The sequence below is a fragment of the Ylistrum balloti genome, unplaced genomic scaffold (genome assembly GCF_031769215.1).
Source record: "Ylistrum balloti isolate Yb309-2 unplaced genomic scaffold, AGI_CSIRO_Ybal_v1 Utg369808, whole genome shotgun sequence".
NCBI classification, from domain to species: domain Eukaryota; kingdom Metazoa; phylum Mollusca; class Bivalvia; order Pectinida; family Pectinidae; genus Ylistrum; species Ylistrum balloti.
The window spans coordinates 1,981,109-2,004,165 of NW_026781982.1; the positions used below are offsets into that span (position 1 = coordinate 1,981,109).

The 23,057-nt window shown below is 34.2% G+C and overlaps 1 protein-coding gene across 1 annotated transcript in view; it reads right to left on the reverse strand.

Annotated features, from left to right (window-relative positions):
* Window positions 1-23,057, reverse strand: part of LOC132544711 (uncharacterized) — a 121,992-nt gene that overhangs the window by 80,515 nt on the left and 18,420 nt on the right. Inside the window, exon 2 of the mRNA XM_060208352.1 lies at window positions 19,700-19,956. Coding sequence (XP_060064335.1) covers window positions 19,700-19,951 — 252 coding nt within the window. The 5' untranslated portion in view covers window positions 19,952-19,956. The remainder of the gene's footprint in view (window positions 1-19,699; window positions 19,957-23,057) is intronic.

The window sequence follows — 23,057 nt, forward strand, 5'->3', positions numbered from 1 at the left end:
ATCAGCTTACTACTGACAGTACATCTGTGTACCATCAGCTTACTACTGACAGTAAATCTGTGTACCGTCAGCTTACTACTGACAGTACATCTGTGTACCATTAGCTTACTACTGTCAGTACATCTGTGTACCATTAGCTTCCTACAGGCAGTACATCTGTGTACCATCAGCTTACTACTGACAGTACATCTGTGTATCATCAGCTTACTACTGACAGTACATCTGTGTACCATCAGCTTACTACTGACAGTAAATCTGTGTACCATCAGCTTACTACAGACAGTACATCTGTGTACCATCAGCTTACAACTGACAGTACATCTGTGTACCATCAGCTTACTACTGACAGTACATCTGTGTTCCATCAGCTTACTACTGACAGTACATCTGTGTACCATCAGCTTACTACTGACAGTACATCTGTGTTCCATCAGCTTACTACTGACATCTGTGTACCATCAGCTTACTACAGACAGTACATCTGTGTACCATCAGCTTACTACTGACAGTACATCTGTGTTCCATCAGCTTACTACTGACATCTGTGTACCATCAGCTTACTACTGACAGTACATCTGTGTACCATCAGCTTACTACTGACAGTACATCTGTGTTCCATCAGCTTACTACTGACATCTGTGTACCATCAGCTTACTACTGACAGTAAATCTGTGTACCATCAGCTTACTACTGTCAGTACATCTGTGTACCATTAGCTTACTACAGGCAGTACATCTGTGTACCATCAGCTTACTACTGACAGTACATCTGTGTACCATCAGCTTACAACTGACAGTACATCTGTGTACCATCAGCTTACTACTGACAGTACATCTGTGTTCCATCAGCTTACTACTGACATCTGTGTACCATCAGCTTACTACTGACAGTACATCTGTGTACCATCAGCTTACTACTGACAGTAAATCTGTGTACCGTCAGCTTACTACTGACAGTACATCTGTGTACCATTAGCTTACTACTGTCTGTACATCTGTGTACCATTAGCTTCCTACAGGCAGTACATCTGTGTACCATCAGCTTACTACTGACAGTACATCTGTGTATCATCAGCTTACTACAGACAGTACATCTGTGTACCATTAGCTTACTACTGACAGTACATCTGTGTACCATCAGCTTACTACTGACAGTACATATGTGTTCCATCAGCTTACTACTGACATCTGTGTACCATCAGCTTACTACAGACAGTAAATCTGTGTACCATCAGCTTACTACTGACAGTACATCTGTGTACCATAAGCTTACTACTGACAGTACAATTGTGTACCATCAGCTTACTACTGACAGTACAATTGTGTACCATCAGCTTACTACTGACAGTACATCTGTGTACCATCAGCTTACTACTGACAGTACATCTGTGTTCCATCAGCTTACTACTGACATCTGTGTACCATCAGCTTACTACAGACAGTACATCCGTGTACCATCAGCTTACTACAGACAGTACATCCGTGTACCATCAGCTTACTACAGACAGTACATCTGTGTTCCATCAGCTTACTACTGACATCTGTGTACCATCAGCTTACTACTGACAGTACATCTGAGTACCATAAGCTTACTACTGACAGTACAATTGTGTACCATCAGCTTACTACTGACAGTACATCTGTGTACCATCAGCTTACTACTGACAGTACATCTGTGTACCATCAGCTTACTACTGACAGTAAATCTGTGTACCATCAGCTTACTACTGACAGTACATCTGTGTACCATCAGCTTACTACAGACAGTACATCTGTGTACCATCAGCTTACAACTGACAGTACATCTGTGTACCATCAGCTTACTACTGACAGTACATCTGTGTTCCATCAGCTTACTACTGACAGTACATCTGTGTACCATCAGCTTACTACTGACAGTACATCTGTGTTCCATCAGCTTACTACTGACATCTGTGTACCATCAGCTTACTACAGACAGTACATCTGTGTACCATCAGCTTACTACTGACAGTACATCTGTGTTCCATCAGCTTACTACTGACATCTGTGTACCATCAGCTTACTACTGACAGTAAAATCTGTGTACCATCAGCTTACTACTGACAGTACATCTGTGTACCATTAGCTTACTACTGTCAGTACATCTGTGTACCATTAGCTTACTACAGGCAGTACATCTGTGTACCATCAGCTTACTACTGACAGTACATCTGTGTACCATCAGCTTACAACTGACAGTACATCTGTGTACCATCAGCTTACTACTGACAGTACATCTGTGTACCATCAGCTTACTACTGACAGTACATCTGTGTACCATTAGCTTACTACTGACAGTACATCTGTGTACCATTAGCTTACTACTGTCAGTACATCTGTGTACCATTAGCTTACTACAGGCAGTACATCTGTGTACCATCAGCTTACTACTGACAGTACATCTGTGTACCATCAGCTTACAACTGACAGTACATCTGTGTACCATCAGCTTACTACTGACAGTACATCTGTGTTCCATCAGCTTACTACTGACATCTGTGTACCATCAGCTTACTACTGACAGTACATCTGTGTACCATCAGCTTACTACTGACAGTAAATCTGTGTACCGTCAGCTTACTACTGACAGTACATCTGTGTACCATTAGCTTACTACTGTCAGTACATCTGTGTACCATTAGCTTCCTACAGGCAGTACATCTGTGTACCATCAGCTTACTACTGACAGTACATCTGTGTATCATCAGCTTACTACAGACAGTACATCTGTGTACCATTAGCTTACTACTGACAGTACATCTGTGTACCATCAGCTTACTACTGACAGTACATATGTGTTCCATCAGCTTACTACTGACATCTGTGTACCATCAGCTTACTACAGACAGTAAATCTGTGTACCATCAGCTTACTACTGACAGTACATCTGAGTACCATAAGCTTACTACTGACAGTACAATTGTGTACCATCAGCTTACTACTGACAGTACATCTGTGTACCATCAGCTTACTACTGACAGTACATCTGTGTTCCATCAGCTTACTACTGACATCTGTGTACCATCAGCTTACTACAGACAGTACATCCGTGTACCATCAGCTTACTACTGACAGTACATCTGTGTACCATCAGCTTACTACTGACAGTACATCTGTGTTCCATCAGCTTACTACTGACATCTGTGTACCATCAGCTTACTACTGACAGTACATTTGTGTACCATCAGCTTACTACTGACAGTACATCTGTGTACCATCAGCTTACTACTGACAGTACATCTGTGTACCATCAGCTTACTACTGACATCTGTGTACCATCAGCTTACTACTGACAGTACATCTGTGTACCATCAGCTTACTACTGACAGTACATCTGTGTACCATCAGCTTACTACTGACATCTGTGTACCATCAGCTTACTACTGACAGTACATCTGAGACACTTGGGCTTATTACAGATAGAACCTGTAAGAGACCTCAGCTTATTAAAGGATAAATCTGGTATGTTTGATAATGAGACCAACCATCTTAGTAATGAAACAATGTGTTAATCAATCAACAGAAGTCTGTTTTTCAATATACTCTGATATTTATCTAATGTCAGGACAAAACATTTGTCCTTTAACTTGATGATTTTAACTCTGAGATTTTTTGTAATGAAATCACAAAAGATTTTTTGTCATACATAGGTTATCCATAGATTCTGAAAATATTTTCATTTTAATTTTTGCCAAGTAGACAAACAAGAGTACAACCATTGTTACAAAAGCTCACCTCATATTGTTTATTATTAAACCTCAACATAGCATTAAGGTGTGGATTTATCAACTGGAATCTCTATCCCTATACAGTGAACAGGATATAATGTCTTTAACACTGGCACCAAACACTTGACATTAGAGTTTGACCTTTTACAGGACAGTAATAATACTGAAGTGTTATACAAGAAGTAGCCATGTACCTGTGTGATGTATACAGAGTGCACACAACTCAGTGCCGTGTTACTGATAAGGGAACCTGTCTCACATCAATATTCTTGTATCAGTTTAATTACCCTGTATATCACTCAGCCATGAAATCCCATCGCCAAATCAATATTCACACACAAACCTTTTGTTTAATACCCAAAAAATACATGTTAACGATTTTTCTGAAAATCCCATAATGCACTATAATGAACTGAACCATTTCCTGTACCTGTTCAAATAGCAATATTATCTTAGCATTTCCTAAAACTGAACCAATCATAATCATAGGGTTTAATGTTCTTTATAACAATGCTAGTGTAAGTGTTTCAAGTTTCCATGTGCTTGTGTATGATGTGCTAAATTCTGAGCAGGTATCTACCCAACAATAAGCCCATGTCTGCTAATAAGCCCACCTATATCTGTATTTGTAGAGCTATTTTAACTGAACCAATTACAATCATAGGGTTTAATGTTCTTTATAACAATGCTAGTGTAAGTGTTTCAAGTTTCCATGTGCTTGTGTATGATGTGCTAAATTCTGAGCAGGTATCTACCCGACAATAAGCCCATGTCTGCTAATAAGCCCACCTATATCTGTATTTGTAGAGCTATTTTAACTGAACCAATTACAATCATAGGGTTTAATGTTCTTTATAACAATGCTAGTGTAAGTGTTTCAAGTTTCCATGTGCTTAAGTATAATGTGCTAAACTCTGAGCAGGTATCTACCTGACAATAAGCACATGTCTGCTAATAAGCCCACCCTTATCTGTATTTGTAGAGCTATTTACTTTATAATGTCATTGTAATTTGATAAGTCTGATTCACTTATCACAGGACAGATCATGAAGATTACAAAATAGCATTAGATACTTCTCCTAAATCAATATTTACTGTGTTGATCTAAATTTAAAGCTGACTGCCCACGACATACAAATTGTAAAGATACTTCTGATGATTAATATTATATCATACAATGGGGAAAATGATTTTGCAGTCTATAAGGTTTCCTAGCCAGTGTGATAATATTAGATGATAAAATTACATCTTTGCCAAAGTTCAGGTCTAGTCATGACATTGTGATGCAGGAAACCCCTCCAATTATGTGTATTCCATCAATATTTAATGAGATTCTGTGTAACTTCTAATCAGCCGTGGAAACTTTTATTACACAAAATATTTTACAGTCAGACATGTGTATATACATCACATCTAGACAAAACAATAAACACATAAAATGTAACTCTCCCCACTGTATAAGGTAAATATGTCCCACTTCACTAAAACAGACATGTAACTCTCTCCACTGTATAAGGTAAATATGTCCCACTTCACTAAAACAGACATGTAACTCTCCCCACTGTATAAGGTAAATATGTCCCACTTCACTAAAACAGACATGTAACTCTCCACTGTATAAGGTAAATATGTCCCACTTCACTAAAACAGACATGTAACTCTCCCCACTGTATAAGGTAAATATGTCCCACTTCACTAAAACAGACATGTAACTCTCTCCGCTGTATAAGGTAAATATGTCCCACTTCACTAAAACAGACATGTCACTCTCCCCACTGTATAAGGTAAATATGTCCCACTTCACTAAAACAGACATGTAACTCTCTCCACTGTATAAGGTAAATATGTCCCACTTTACCAAAACAGACATGTAACTCTCTCCGCTGTATAAGGTAAATATGTCCCACTTCACTAAAACAGACATGTAACTCTCTCCACTGTATAAGGTAAATATGTCCCACTTCACTAAAACAGACATGTAACTCTCCACTGTATAAGGTAAATATGTCCCACTTCACTAAAACAGACATGTAACTCTCTCCACTGTATAAGGTAAATATGTCCCACTTCACTAAAACAGACATGTAACTCTCCACTGTATAAGGTAAATATGTCCCACTTCACTAAAACAGACATGTAACTCTCTCCACTGTATTAGGTACACATGTACAAGAAATAGTGATAATAAACTTTCAAAGTCAAAATCCATGATCGCTGCCTGTTTTGGCCATCTTGTTTTTCTTTTTTATCAGACCCAAAATCAAATTTGAGAGAGATCCATTCAGTACCTCACAAGCGATAACAAACTGCATTGAAAAAATCAAAGATGGCTGTCTGTTGGCTATTTTGTTTGTTTGATCAGTATCAAAATCAAATGTGCACAACTAGGGACTAACGGGAGCCTACATATGCAATCTAAGTAAGATCCATCTGAGATTCCTCAAGAAATAGCAATAACAAAAAAGAAGGACCACAGACCACGGACCAAGGTGGCAGAGCGTATTGTATAGTCCACCATCTGATGACGGTTGGCTAATAAAACAAGAGATCCCAGAGGGATCTTGGCGCCCACCATTTGAGGATCTGTTTTCAGTTCTTGAAGATTTGTTTAATTTTTGTTTGTTTGTTACAGGTGTTGTAAATGTTCATGAACTGGTCTTCATTGAATGTACTCAATGATGGCACAAGATATTTTTATTAAGCACCTATTAGCAAATATCATTTGAAAAAGATCCCAAAGTATTATTAGATAGCAGTCAGTTACAGGTGGATAATGGACAATATGCTTGTGCTGTATTACTGTCGACATCCAAGATGGCTGCCTGTGGGCCACCTTGATTTCAAATCTGTCCAAAAAAGGTACAATGCACAACTAGGGAACCAAAGGTAACCTGCATCTATGAAATATCAGAAGGATCCATCCAGTACTTCCTAAGATATAGCAGTAACAAGATTTTACTCTCAAAATCCAAGATGGCTGCCTGTCAGCCATCTTGATTTCAGATCAGTCCAAAAAGGTACCATGCACAACTAGGGACCAAGGGAAACCTGCATATGAAATTTGAGAAAGATCCATCCAGTACTTTCCAAGAAATAGCAGTAACAAACTTTTACATTCAAAATCCAAGATGCCATTTTTTGATGGCCATCTTGTAAATGTTCATGAACTCAGTCCAAAAAAGGAACAATGCAAAACTAGGGACAAAGGGGAAACTGCATATGAAATTTGAGAAAGATCCATCCAGTACTTTCCAAGAAATAGCAGTAACAAACTTTTACATTCAAAATCCAAGATGGCCACCTGATGGCCATCTTGAATTCGAATCAGTCCAAAAAAGGAACAATGCAAAACTAGGGACAAAGGGGAAACTGCATATGAAATTTGAGAAAGATCCATCCAGTACTTTCCAAGAAATAGCAGTAACAAACTTTTATATCCAAAATCAAAGATGGCTGCCTGTCGGCCATCTTGAATTCGAATCAGTCCAAAAAAGGTACAATGCACAACTAGGGACCAAGGAGAACCTGCATATGAAATTTGAGAAAGATCCATCCAGTACTTTCTCAGAAATAGCGGTAACAAACTTTTACTTCCAAAATCCAAGATGGCCACCTGTCGGCCATCTTGAATTCGAATCAGTTCAAAAAAGGTACAATGCACAACTAGGGACCAAGGGGACCCTGCATATGAAATTTGAGAAAGATCCATCCAGTACTTTCTCAGAAATAGCGATAACAAACTTTTACTTCCAAAATCCAAGTTGGCCACTTGTCGGCCATCTTGAATTCAAATCAGTCCAAAAAAGGTACAATGCACAACTAGGGACCAAGGGGAACCTGCATATGAAATTTGAGAAAGATCCATCGAGTACTTTTCCTGAAATAGCAGTAACAAGAATTGTTTACAGACGGACAGACGGACGGACGACGGACCACCGACCACGGACGGCAGGGCGATTTGAATACCCCACCATCTGATGATGGTGGGCTAAAAAATATGTGAACGATTCAGCAATTCTGAAAAATGATAACCCTTCCTCAATGGTGTTTCAGGCTGTATTTGTCTGATATCTGTTAAATCATAGAAAAGCAGAAAAATTTTAAAGCCAAATTTCCCCAATATCTCCAGACTGGCCTCAACCCTTCATTCCTTGGGAATTACAATATCTTCAATAATGAAAATGATTATTAGCCATACCCAGTGATATTTCTGACCAAATTCAGTTCAAATCTGTTCAGGGATATGGAAATAGAAGTATTTTGTAGTAAAAGGTTACATATGACACATGAAGACAGACAAAGCAAGATGGCATTAGGTTGTCTTGGCCCTTCAGGTCAGATGACAATGCAGAATGCCAACTTTGAATCCAAAATATTTTACCAATTACTCGTTGTATTTACCCACATAAGGGTAACATTGTATAAAACACATGATGCCTGCAATGAAAGCTGACAAAACCTGTCACTGATGAAGGGAAAGGTGTAACCAGTTTCATACATGGTTCCATTACAAAAGCAAAAAATTGTCACAAGTCATCATAAGTGACCTTTGACCTTCAACTTGATCAACCATTTCCAAATTAATTGTAGTCACTTGTGGTATACTGTTATGGTGTTAATCTAATTAGTTGTAGACACTGGTGGTATAATGTTATTTACTAAATCTAATTAGTTGTAGACACTGGTGGTATAATGTTATGGTGTAAATCTAACTAAATCTAATTAGTTGTAGTCACTGGTGGTATAATGTTATGGTGTAAATCTAATTAGTTGTAGACACTGGTCGTATAATGTTATGGTGTAAATCTAACTAAATCTAATTAGTTGTAGTCACTGGTGGTATAATGTTATGGTGTAAATCTAACTAAATCTAATTAGTTGTAGACACTTGTGGTATAATGTTATGGTGTAAATCTAATTAGTTGTAGACACTGGTGGTATAATGTTATGGTGTAAATCTAATTAGTTGTAGACACTGGTGGTATAATGTTATGGTGTAAATCTAACTAAATCCAATTAGTTGTAGTCACTGGTGGTATAATGTTATGGTGTAAATCTAACTAAATCTAATTAGTTGTAGACACTGGTGGTATAATGTTATGGTGTAAATCTAATTAGTTGTAGACACTGGTGGTATAATGTTATGGTGTAAATCTAATTAGTTGTAGACACTGGTGGTATAATGTTATGGTGTAAATCTAACTAAATCTAATTAGTTGTAGACACTGGTGGTATAATGTTATGGTGTAAATCTAATTAGTTGTAGACACTGGTGGTATAATGTTATGGTGTAAATCTAATTAGTTGTAGACACTGGTGGTATAATGTTATGGTGTAAATCTAACTAAATCTAATTAGTTGTAGACACTGGTGGTATAATGTTATGGTGTAAATCTAATTAGTTGTAGACACTGGTGGTATAATGTTATGGTGTAAATCTAACTAAATCTAATTAGTTGTAGACACTGGTGGTATAATGTTATGGTGTAAATCTAATTAGTTGTAGACACTGGTGGTATAATGTTATGGTGTAAATCTAATTAGTTGTAGACACTGGTGGTATAATGTTATGGTGTAAATCTAATTAGTTGTAGACACTGGTGGTATAATGTTATGGTGTAAATCTAATTAGTTGTAGACACTGGTGGTATAATGTTATGGTGTAAATCTAATTAGTTGTAGACACTGGTGGTATAATGTTATGGTGTAAATCTAACTAAATCTAATTAGTTGTAGACACTGGTGGTATAATGTTATGGTGTAAATCTAATTAGTTGTAGACACTGGTGGTATAATGTTATGGTGTAAATCTAACTAAATCTAATTAGTTGTAGACACTGGTGGTATAATGTTATGGTGTAAATCTAATTAGTTGTAGACACTGGTGGTATAATGTTATGGTGTAAATCTAACTAAATCTAATTAGTTGTAGACACTGGTGGTATAATGTTATGGTGTAAATCTAATTAGTTGTAGACACTGGTGGTATAATGTTATGGTGTAAATCTAACTAAATCTAATTAGTTGTAGACACTGGTGGTATAATGTTATGGTGTAAATCTAACTAAATCTAATTAGTTGTAGACACTGGTGGTATAATGTTATGGTGTAAATCTAATTAGTTGTAGACACTGGTGGTATAATGTTATGGTGTAAATCTAATTAGTTGTAGACACTGGTGGTATAATGTTATGGTGTAAATCTAATTAGTTGTAGACACTGGTGGTATAATGTTATGGTGTAAATCTAATTAGTTGTAGACACTGGTGGTATAATGTTATGGTGTAAATCTAACTAAATCTAATTAGTTGTAGACACTGGTGGTATACTGTTATGGTGTAAATCTAATTAGTTGTAGACACTGGTGGTATAATGTTATGGTGTAAATCTAACTAAATCTAATTAGTTGTAGACACTGGTGGTATAATGTTATGGTGTAAATCTAACTAGTTGTAGACACTGGTGGTATAATGTTATGGTGTAAATCTTACTAAATCTAATTAGTTGTAGACACTGGTGGTATAATGTTATGGTGTAAATCTAATTAGTTGTAAACACTGGTGGTATAATATTATGGTGTAAATCTAATTAGTTGTAGACACTGGTGGTATAATGTTATGGTGTAAATCTAATTAGTTGTAGACACTGGTGGTATAATGTTATGGTGTAAATCTAACTAAATCTAATTAGTTGTAGACACTGGTGGTATAATGTTATGGTGTAAATCTAATTAGTTGTAGACACTGGTGGTATAATGTTATGGTATAAATCTAATTAGTTGTAGACACTGGTGGTATAATGTTATGGTATAAATCTAATTAGTTGTAGTCACTTGTGGTATAATGTTATGGTGCAAATCTAATTAGTTGTAGACACTGGTGGTATAATGTTATGGTGTAAATCTAACTAAATCTAATTAGTTGTAGACACTGGTGGTATAATGTTATGGTGTAAATCTAATTAGTTGTAGACACTGGTGGTATAATGTTATGGTGTAAATCAATTAGTTGTAGACACTGGTGGTATAATGTTATGGTGTAAATCTAACTAAATCTAATTAGTTGTAGACACTGGTGGTATAATGTTATGGTGTAAATCTAATTAGTTGTAGACACTGGTGGTATAATGTTATGGTGTAAATCTAATTAGTTGTAGACACTGGTGGTATAATGTTATGGTGTAAATCTAATTAGTTGTAGACACTGGTGGTATAATGTTATGGTGTAAATCTAACTAAATCTAATTAGTTGTAGACACAGGTGGTATGATGTTATGGTGTAAATCTAATTAGTTGTAGACACTGGTGGTATAATGTTATGGTGTAAATCTAATTAGTTGTAGACACTGGTGGTATAATGTTATGGTGTAAATCTAACTAAATCTAATTAGTTGTAGACACTGGTGGTATAATGTTATGGTGTAAATCTAATTAGTTGTAGACACTGGTGGTATAATGTTATGGTGTAAATCTAACTAAATCTAATTAGTTGTAGACACTGGTGGTATAATGTTATGGTGTAAATCTAATTAGTTGTAGACACTGGTGGTATAATGTTATGGTGTAAATCTAACTAAATCTAATTAGTTGTAGACACTGGTGGTATAATGTTATGGTGTAAATCTAACTAAATCTAATTAGTTGTAGACACTGGTGGTATAATGTTATGGTGTAAATCTAACTAAATCTAATTAGTTGTAGACACTGGTGGTATAATGTTATGGTGTAAATCTAATTAGTTGTAGACACTGGTGGTATAATGTTATGGTGTAAATCTAATTAGTTGTAGACACTGGTGGTATAATGTTATGGTGTAAATCTAACTAAATCTAATTAGTTGTAGACACTGGTGGTATAATGTTATGGTGTAAATCTAACTAGTTGTAGACACTGGTGGTATAATGTTATGGTGTAAATCTAATTAGTTGTAAACACTGGTGGTATAATGTTATGGTGTAAATCTAATTAGTTGTAGACACTGGTGGTATAATGTTATGGTGTAAATCTAACTAAATCTAATTAGTTGTAGACACTGGTGGTATAATGTTATGGTGTAAATCTAATTAGTTGTAGACACTGGTGGTATAATGTTATGGTGTAAATCTAATTAGTTGTAGACACTGGTGGTATAATGTTATGGTGTAAATCTAATTAGTTGTAGACACTGGTGGTATAATGTTATGGTGTAAATCTAATTAGTTGTAGACACTGGTGGTATAATGTTATGGTGTAAATCTAACTAAATCTAATTAGTTGTAGACACTGGTGGTATAATGTTATGGTGTAAATCTAACTAGTTGTAGACACTGGTGGTATAATGTTATGGTGTAAATCTAATTAGTTGTAAACACTGGTGGTATAATATTATGGTGTAAATCTAATTAGTTGTAGACACTGGTGGTATAATGTTATGGTGTAAATCTAACTAAATCTAATTAGTTGTAGACACTGGTGGTATAATGTTATGGTGTAAATCTAATTAGTTGTAGACACTGGTGGTATAATGTTATGGTGTAAATCTAATTAGTTGTAGTCACTTGTGGTATAATGTTATGGTGTAAATCTAATTAGTTGTAGACACTGGTGGTATAATGTTATGGTGTAAATCTAATTAGTTGTAGTCACTTGTGGTATAATTATATGGTGTAAATCTAATTAGTTGTAGACACTGGTGGTATAATGTTATGGTGTAAATCTAATTAGTTGTAGACACTGGTGGTATAATGTTATGGTGTAAATCTAACTAAATCTAATTAGTTGTAGACACTGGTGGTATAATGTTATGGTGTAAATCTAATTAGTTGTAGACACTGGTGGTATAATGTTATGGTGTAAATCTAACTAAATCTAATTAGTTGTAGACACTGGTGGTATAATGTTATGGTGTAAATCTAATTAGTTGTAGACACTGGTGGTATAATGTTATGGTGTAAATCTAACTAAATCTAATTAGTTGTAGACACTGGTGGTATAATGTTATGGTGTAAATCTAATTAGTTGTAGACACTGGTGGTATAATGTTATGGTGTAAATCTAACTAAATCTAATTAGTTGTAGACACTGGTGGTATGGTGTTATGGTGTAAATCTAATTAGTTGTAGACACTGGTGGTATAATGTTATGGTGTAAATCTAACTAAATCTAATTAGTTGTAGACACTGGTGGTATGGTGTTATGGTGTAAATCTAATTAGTTGTAGACACTGGTGGTATAATGTTATGGTGTAAATCTAATTAGTTGTAGACACTGGTGGTATAATGTTATGGTGTAAATCTAACTAAATCTAATTAGTTGTAGACACTGGTGGTATAATGTTATGGTGTAAATCTAATTAGTTGTAGACACTGGTGGTATAATGTTATGGTGTAAATCTAATTAGTTGTAGACACTGGTGGTATAATGTTATGGTGTAAATCTAACTAAATCTAATTAGTTGTAGACACTGGTGGTATAATGTTATGGTGTAAATCTAATTAGTTGTAGACACTGGTGGTATAATGTTATGGTGTAAATCTAACTAAATCTAATTAGTTGTAGACACTGGTGGTATAATGTTATGGTGTAAATCTAATTAGTTGTAGACACTGGTGGTATAATGTTATGGTGTAAATCTAACTAAATCTAATTAGTTGTAAACACTGGTGGTATAATGTTATGGTGTAAATCTAACTAAATCTAATTAGTTGTAGACACTGGTGGTATAATGTTATGGTGTGAATATGCTGAACCATATCTATCAACAGGTTCACAAGCTATCCTGTACAAATGTTATCAATAGCGCACATACTCATACACAGATAGAATATGATTACTATATACCCCACTATGGAGGAAGGCAGTATACTGAAACCAATTTTCATGGCAGCATTCAAAATGAATCATCCATGTGTTCTGAAGTGTGTTAATAATTATAATGAAACTAATTAGGGAGAATCCACAGCACTAATTTACTGCAGGATTCACCAGAATTTATTTAAAATTAATTCTTGTGCAAAATACATTAAAATTACGTCTCCTCTGCAAAATTCCAAATTTCCCAGTTAATTTGAATTCCTATTATGTAAACAATATAGATGTGTTATCACGTTCACATATTGATGTAAAACATGAACTAACAAGCGATCTCACTTGTGTCCTAGTGCTAAGGTTGGTTAAAGTTGGACTGAATACTTTCCAAGCATTGGATCTAAACTCTGAACTTTAAAGTGAAATGTTGATGACACTATCAGGGCTAGAAAAGGACTGCCTCAGCCTAGCTTCTATGACTTTTCATTACAAGCCAGATAAAAATGGTAACAAAAGTAGATAAGAACTGCTAGTTCATCGTTTGGTATATCTGTACACCTAAAAGGGACCGCAGTGTTGAATACACACATAAGAAATTTATATTAAGCTATTGATGTTGCCAGCTCTCTCTCAACTTAGAAAACACCTATGTCCTTCTTTTTTCTTACCTCATTACCCAACATCAACAATCTGAATGGATAACCAATTACTTCGTCTAATGATCAACAATCTGATTGGATAACCAATTACTTCGTCTAATGATCAACAATCTGATTGGATAACCAATTACTTCATCTAATGATCAACAATCTGATTGGATAACTAATAACCTTGTCTAATGATCAACAATCTGATTGGTCAACTAATCACTTTCTCTATTGATCAGTATTCTGATTGGTAAACTAATCACTTTCTCTAATGATCAGCAATCTGATTGGCTAATAATGAATGAACAAGATAATGAATATCTAACAAAAGGTCCTGAGCATGGATTGCTTTAGGAATTTCTATTTCAGATTGAACAGGTTCTTCTGTATATTTTGATTGTAATTATTCCCAAAAATAACTGTATAGGCCCTATTTAATTTATACTATATAAGTATACTTCATAAGGCAATTATATTAGAAACAGAATCAACACAAACGTCTGACTCCCCTGCATATTGAAGGTAGAGAGAAAAAGAAATTCTCTTTTTATATAAGATTTGCTGACAAGAGATATATTTAATAAAATACATTTTTTGATCATCTGATCTTTATAGCAGGATATAACACACATGCACTGTACGTGAAAACTGTAAATCAATATTTATGACTCAAATCAAATAACTCAGTGCCTCTCTCGTGGGAATGACCTTCTTCAGTCTAGAATCACACACTTGGGAAATTAAGCTGCTCACAATAATGCATGTATGATAGAAACATGTCATCAGAAAATTTCTGGCAATTCAATTGTGTAATACGGAAGTCAGGCTTAATCATCTTCATATAGCTGTCTTAAAGTCCTGTCAATCAATTTTTAATCAATGCTTTGATCTGGCCAAATGTTTTTTTTTCTTTTACATTAAGATATGACAAGGAAATCTTACATTCCCTACGATGCTACTTTTTCTGTTTGTCCAGTGTGTCTTGTACATTAAAGCACTTGGTGATTAGTGACATCTTCACTTAAATCATGTCATTATCAATGTTTTATTAACACAAATTTCAAAGGGAAATAATTGTGTCAAATCAACACAAAATTTTAACAAAGGGAAACAATTCAGTAATTAAGGGGCTTACCATGTATTTGGTACACTGCACAACTTGTTAGTGTGACCAATCCTCATTATCCTAATTTGAATGATGTTTTATGACCCTTGATTAAGAGTGTGCAGAGTTAAGCTCCTGACAAAAAAAGACAAATTGAAAGATAGAAGGAGGGACGGAAAAACCAGCAACAATATGCTCCCTCTGAAAATTACCAGGGACATAAAAATCAGGAATATCCTTACAGTGGTTGATTGACTGGTATTAGTGATAACAGGCATGTATCTAAAGCAAACATTCCTTGGTTACTGTATTGTTTGTTTTGAAAAGTCTTTGTTAATGAAATACTCATTATTTGTGCTTTAAGTAAAGTCTAGGTTACTGAGATGTTTCATTAATTATGCTTTAAGTTAAGTCTAGGTTACTGAGATGTCTGATTAATTATGCTTTAAGTTAAGTCCAGGTTACTGAGATGTTTGATTAATTATGCTTTAAGTTAAGTCTAGGTTACTGAGATGTTTCATTAATTATGCTTTAAGTTAAGTCTAGGTTACTGAGATGTTTCATTAATTATGCTTTAAGTTAAGTCTAGGTTACTGAGATGTCTGATTAATTATGCTTTAAGTTAAGTCCAGGTTACTGAGATGTTTGATTAATTATGCTTTAAGTTAAGTCTAGGTTACTGAGATGTCTGATTAATTATGCTTTAAGTTAAGTCTAGGTTACTGAGATGTCTGATTAATTATGCTTTAAGTAAAGTCTAGGTTACTGAGATGTTTCATTAATTATGCTTTAAGTTAAGTCTAGTTTACTGAGATGTTTCATTAATTATGCTTTAAGTTAAGTCTAGGTTACTGAGATGTTTGATTAATTATGCTTTAAGTTAAGTCTAGGTTACTGAGATGTTTCATTAATTATGCTTTAAGTTAAGTCTAGGTTACTGAGATGTTTCATTAATTATGCTTTAAGTTAATCTAGGTTACTGAGATGTTTGATTAATTATGCTTTAAGTTAAGTCTAGGTTACTGAGATGTTTCATTAATTATGCTTTAAGTTAAGTCTAGGTTACTGAGATGTTTCATTAATTATGCTTTAAGTTAAGTCTAGGTTACTGAGATGTTTCATTAATTATGCTTTAAGTTAAGTCTAGGTTACTGAGATGTTTCATTAATTGTGCTTTAAGTTAAGTCTAGGTTACTGAGATGTTTCATTAATTATGCTTTAAGTTAAGTCTAGGTTACTGAGATGTTTGATTAATTATGCTTTAAGTTAAGTCTAGGTTACTGAGATGTTTGATTAATTATGCTTTAAGTTAAGTCGAGGTTACTGAGATGTTTGATTAATTATGCTTTAAGTTAAGTCTAGGTTACTGAGATGTTTCATTAATTATGCTTTAAGTTAAGTCTATGTTACTGAGATGTTTCATTAATTGTGCTTTAAGTTAAGTCTAGGTTACTGAGATGTTTCATTAATTATGCTTTAAGTTAAGTCTAGGTTACTGAGATGTTTGATTAATTGTGCTTTAAGTTAAGTCTATGTTACTGAGATGTTTGCTATGGATAGCCTTGCTTTATGAGGTGTTTAATTTTGTACCCATGAGATGTTTTTATAGAAAGTCAAAGAATGACTACTGAAATGTTTAGTTGTGCTAAATCTTTAAATAAATATTAAAGATAGAAACTGCATTCTTTTTAAGCCAAAAATCAAAATATGAAATTCAAGAAGATGCAAAACACTTAAGAGCTTTGATGAATCTCGAGAAGTGGGATGACATCATTATTCCCCATGAGAATTTAAAGAAAGTGCATGTCATTTGTATACACTTGGCAAAATGAATTCCTTTTCTCACATGTTGAAGGGATGAAATGCAAAACATAGACTGCAGTTGCACTATTGATCAGATTGCGGCAGTATCATTAAATATGCATGAATTGTGCTGGTTGAGGTAATCATGATATCAGGTAGATTTCTGATCATTACTTCAAAATATATCAATGCTGATAACCAGATGTTTCAAAACAAGATACCGCAACAAGAAAGTCAACTCAAGTGTCAATTATGAAGATGGCGTTTCAGTTGATGACATAACAAGTAAAGCTGGAACATAGAAACCTAAAATTATTCCAGCCAATCAGATCACAGTAATTTTAATCTGAAGGTAAAACAAACAAAGGCCATGGAAACCTCCAATTATTCTAGCCAATCAGATCACAGAAATTTCATTGTTCCCAGGGAATACAATTACAGAAATACTATTGTGTACAGACAAAATGAATTGACCACCATGTAAGCATAAGTCAGACAGCTTCCCAAGTAAATCTACATCAATACACTGCTTAGGCTTAACTGGGTACATAAGTGAGGGCCATATTGAGATTTACAACTCTAATGAGTCATTGACACTTACAAGTATTGCTATTTTTACAATGTAAAAAAGTATCCTTCACCAGTAATACTGTCTGGAAATTTTTGTACATTATTTAAAGACAACACACAAAAGGGTTCAATGTCCCACGAAAGCTCAGAAACCATAAATACGATACAGCTTACTTTTATTGTGCCCAAGGAATATGACGTACTAAATACTATACAGCCTACTTTTACTGTGCCCATGGAACATGACGTACTATCACACGGAAACTCCAGCTTCAGGATTGCCGGTCTGGAAGCTGATTACTAATGTATTTACATTAATCCTATATGTTGCCTTTTCAGGCAACCAAAAAAATCCCCAGAAATGACGGAATGTTGTTGCCTATGAGAACAAGAAAAGTGAAGTTAGAGTAAGAATCTTACAAAGTGTTACCTACACTAATCTACAGATCTGAAAATTACCACCTTCCACTTTCTGAGATTCTGTAGATTGATTGTCTTTACTATATATATATAGCTAGTGTTTGAACACACAGGTACATATAATTAGTTTCTTCTACAAGTCAGCAATCAACACTGCTTCTCATTACTGCTGTAATCACGTTACACAAGCCTAATTCCCTACACTGACAGAAGACTTCAAAATCAAAGACGATACTGGTAATTGAAAATGATAGGTGGCGCAGATTACAATGGAAACTGAAGATGTATTTGTTTATTTGAGATTTAAAGTCCTGGAAACAACATTTGCTGATAATGAAGATTCTATGATTTAGGAAGGTGAAATATTACTTGAACACAATAGCACGACACCCATAATCATGAGAACAGGCATTTCATCCTCTCAGTATCATAAAGAAAAGCACTATCACCTCTCTTATGGAGTAACTCACAGACAAATAACTTTAAACGTTGCAATTATTATATTTAAGAAGGAATGTTGAATCTCCTTAGAAGTACACACATAAAGGTCATTTTTGATTGTCCTTACTAATTAAGTCTACACGAGAATTGATTTAAAGAACAAGAAACATATGTCTCTCAATATGAACAATTAGGCACATTAGCCACTTTTGTAGTAGGTTGGATGTGCAAGAATAAAAAATCAAAACATTTTACTATTCTTACTCAATTTTGTGAGAAAATTTGACCTTTGACCTCGAGATCAATGTTCCAATGATCACATAACCAAGCAATGCATTTTGTTAGTCAATGATAAAGATGTTCAGTAACTTTCAGTAAGATAACTTTTAAGTTGTCATCCAGACAAGATATTATTGTAAAAATTTGCTTTGATCTAACCTCTGACCTTGAGGTCAAGGCTACAGTAACATAATGGCACCCCATGTTGGCTTTAGACGATGCAAGTATATTGTTAGTTTTTTCACAAAAATTTCAATGGTTTTAAAAGGGATAACAAGGTGAACAAGAAATTGTTGGAAGATACAGAACCAAAATAATGGTAATTATTATTATATAAACCATATACAGAACCAAAATAATGGTAATTATTATTATATAAACCATATACAGAACCAAAAGAATGGTAATTATTATTATATAAACCATATACAGAACCAAAATAATGGTAATTATTATTATATAACCATATACAGAACCAAAATAATGGTAATTATTATTATATAAACCATATACAGAACCAAAAGAATGGTAATTATTATTATATAAACCATATACAGAACCAAAAGAATGGTAATCATTATTATATAAACCATGGGGAGACATAATCATCATCACAAGTGTTACAGTCAGATGTCAACCAGGTGTATAACTTACGCAAGTTTTGATTAAATTTAAATTTCAACTACTTAAATCTGTGGGACAAATCTGTGAATAAGACAACAAGGCAACTCACAAGTTCTAGTTGAGAACATTACAATTTGACCTGTAGTCGTGCACTGAGAAAATAAATAAACTTGAGAGTACTTTTTTTGCATCAGTTAGGTTGAAAATTTCTTACCTGTTCAACTTTGACCTTGACAGTGAACAGATACAAATAATTACTATTCATAAGTGACACTTGCCTGATCACTGTAATCATCCGGTAAAAACACATCATCATAAGCTTCATCACCATCATTTTCAAACTCATTCATTTCATCCTCCGGAAAGTCTTCACCTCCACCAGCCTCCAGAGAGAGTGTCACTTGTTTTTTGCCCTTGGGAGGTGTCATGAAGGACAGAGGTTTGTCGCCACACTCCAGGGGATCGTCACCACCAGGGAGCCCAGTCTTATCCTCCATGACACAGCTATCCTTCCCAGTACAGATTTTCATGTCTCCTAGGGAACATAAAGTATACATACAAATTAACATCACAAATATTAATGATCCACTATCTTACTGAACTAGAAATAATGTCCAGGTCATTCAGAACATTACATGTGGTATTATCTCTACATTTCATCATGCTGGGCCTCTTCCTTATTCAAAACAAACTGTTGGAATGACTTTATACACATTTCCCCATTATTCTTGTAGTTTAACTCCTGTGTTAAATGTTAGTTCTTTCTGCCAACCATTCCCATACATATAACCAGCGCAGTAAAAGAACATTAAGTTATCTGTTGTCAGTGTCAATGACTGAAGTGATAAGCCAGCGTATATTTCAACAATTAGATTTTCAGACAAGTTTTCCTAGTGGTGTCGACCAACAGTTCACTTCTGAACATACAATACAATAACTGATAACCTAGTATCAGTATACATGTGTTGTGAAGCCCATGATAATTTAATTCACAGTTCTCACCACTTCACCCCTAAAATATGTTTTTTAACAACTACCAATCAATTACATGACAAAATTTAAGCATGGAGTAAAAAACACTTAGGACAGACAGTTACGAGTGGGTCAGATTTCAATATAGTAACCATAGCAACAGGAAAGCTATAAATTTCTAGCAAGTTGAAACTTTGAAGTTGTGTTGATTTTACAGAGGAGTTAAAAGTAACAGAAACCTTATAAAAAAAAAATTTCTAATTATAAGAATCAGGATTAGACAGAAACATAAATTACACGACAACTGAAGTTTTCTCCTCTGGGGCAACACAACTAGTCTGAAGAAATAACCATAAGTTTCCAGAAACAGAAACATTTATTTGACAGCTAGGAGTCTCAATGTCATTTATCATACATTTGGTTTGTGGTCAAGTTCAACAAAAATATAGGATAATTTTCCACATCACATAAATTGTATTTATCCTAAAAGTAAATCTTGAATAGTACTGCCTAAATCTTCAGGCGATGTCATCACAGCATTTACTGTCAAATCTGACATCAAGAACATGATATTTCACTTAAAACCAAACTGTTGTAAATATAAAGTATACTATTAACCATACCTAAATCTTGTGAACCTGGAAGCATTCTGTTTTTCTAGCTCTGAAATCTTTAAATTGAGTTCGCTATCCACCGAACCTGAAAACACTATTTAAAATCCAACGCTTGTACCAATCCTTCAGCAGAGCAAATCGGATCTCTTTAACTGTATTGAAAGCCTGAACAAAAGTAATTGGCATTTTGTCTACATGTACAATTCCCGTAGGCTGCTGATAGGTCAAAAGCCATCAGTGTGGGCCCAAGTAAATTGAACTCTTCACTGAATTGTACAAGTTTGGCAATCGATAAATGAGAACACTAGAAAGATTTCTACTGGACCAAACAAAATTTCTCAATACGCTGGTTGGTTATAGGTTATCAGAAATCTCATTGATTTCCAGATGAAACGTTCTTCAGCAGTTAGAGCAAGGCTTTACAATCATACCACCTCTGATAATTTTTTACCTGCAAATAACGGTCAATATCACATTGTATAATGACTCGTAAATGCCATTCCCTCGGCTATTTGAGAAAAAAATCATGCATGAATCATTTACGTTTTTGGATAAAAAGTAGTAGAGTATTGTACCGATGATTTCCGTGCAAAAAAAAGGTGCTGTTATTCGGATGGAATAATGTTTTGATCTCCTGTCATTAGTCTCCATGTTTCAAACACCACAGTTGTTTCAAACACCTATATATATATCTAGTTATAAGTTCATGTCGACAATCAATATTTTTTTTTGTATATTCTATATCACACAGACATTTATATATTGTTATGATGTAGATAACTTTATCAGCCACTATGTCTAAACGGCATGTACCATTCTACAATACCGCCATTTAGTTCATGTCGACAATCAATATTTTTTTTTGTATATCATAGCGGAATTTATATGACAAGACAAATATCGGAAAATATTTACACTATATCACAGACATTTCAATATCTAAAATATCTACTGGTATCTATATCCCAGACATTTCAATATCTAAAATACCACATCTATATCTCTTTCTAAAATATCGGAAAATCACACAGACATATATCTACTGGTTCTATATCACAGACATTTCAATATCTAAAATATCTACTGGTTCTATATCACAGAGACAATTCAATATCTAAAATATCATCTGGTTCTATATCACACAGACATTTCAATATCTAAAATATCATCTGGTTCTATATCACAGACATTTCAATATCATTTCAATATCACACAGACAAATATCTAAAATCTACAGGTTCTATATCACACAGACATTTCAATATCTAAAATATCATCTGGTTCTATATCACAGACATTTCAATATCTAAAATATCATCTGGTTCTATATCACAGACATTTCAATATCTAAAATATCTACTGGTTCCATATCACAGACATTTCAATATCTAAAATATCTACAGGTTCTATATCACACAGACATTTCAATATCTAAAATATCTACTGGGTTCTATATCACACAGACATTTCAATATCTAAAATATCACTGGTTCTATATCACACAGACATTTCAATATCTAAAATATCTACTGGTTCTATATCACACAGACATTTCAATATCTAAAATATATCTGGTTCTATATCACAGACATTTCAATATCTAAAATATCTACAGGTTCTATATCACACAGACATTTCAATATCTAAAATATCTACAGGTTCTATATCACACAGACATTTCAATATCTAAAATATCATCTGGTTCTATATCACAGACATTTCAATATCTAAAATATCTACAGGTTCTATATCACACAGACATTTCAATATCTAAAATATCATCTGGTTCTATATCACAGACATTTCAATATCTAAAATATCTACTGGTTCTATATCACACAGACATTTCAATATCTAAAATATCTACAGGTTCTATATCACACAGACATTTCAATATCTAAAATACAGGTTCTATATCACAGACATTTCAATATCTAAAATATCTACAGGTTCTATATCACACAGACATTTCAATATCTAAAATATCTACAGGTTCTATATCACAGAGACATTTCAATATCTAAAATATCTACAGGTTCTATATCACACA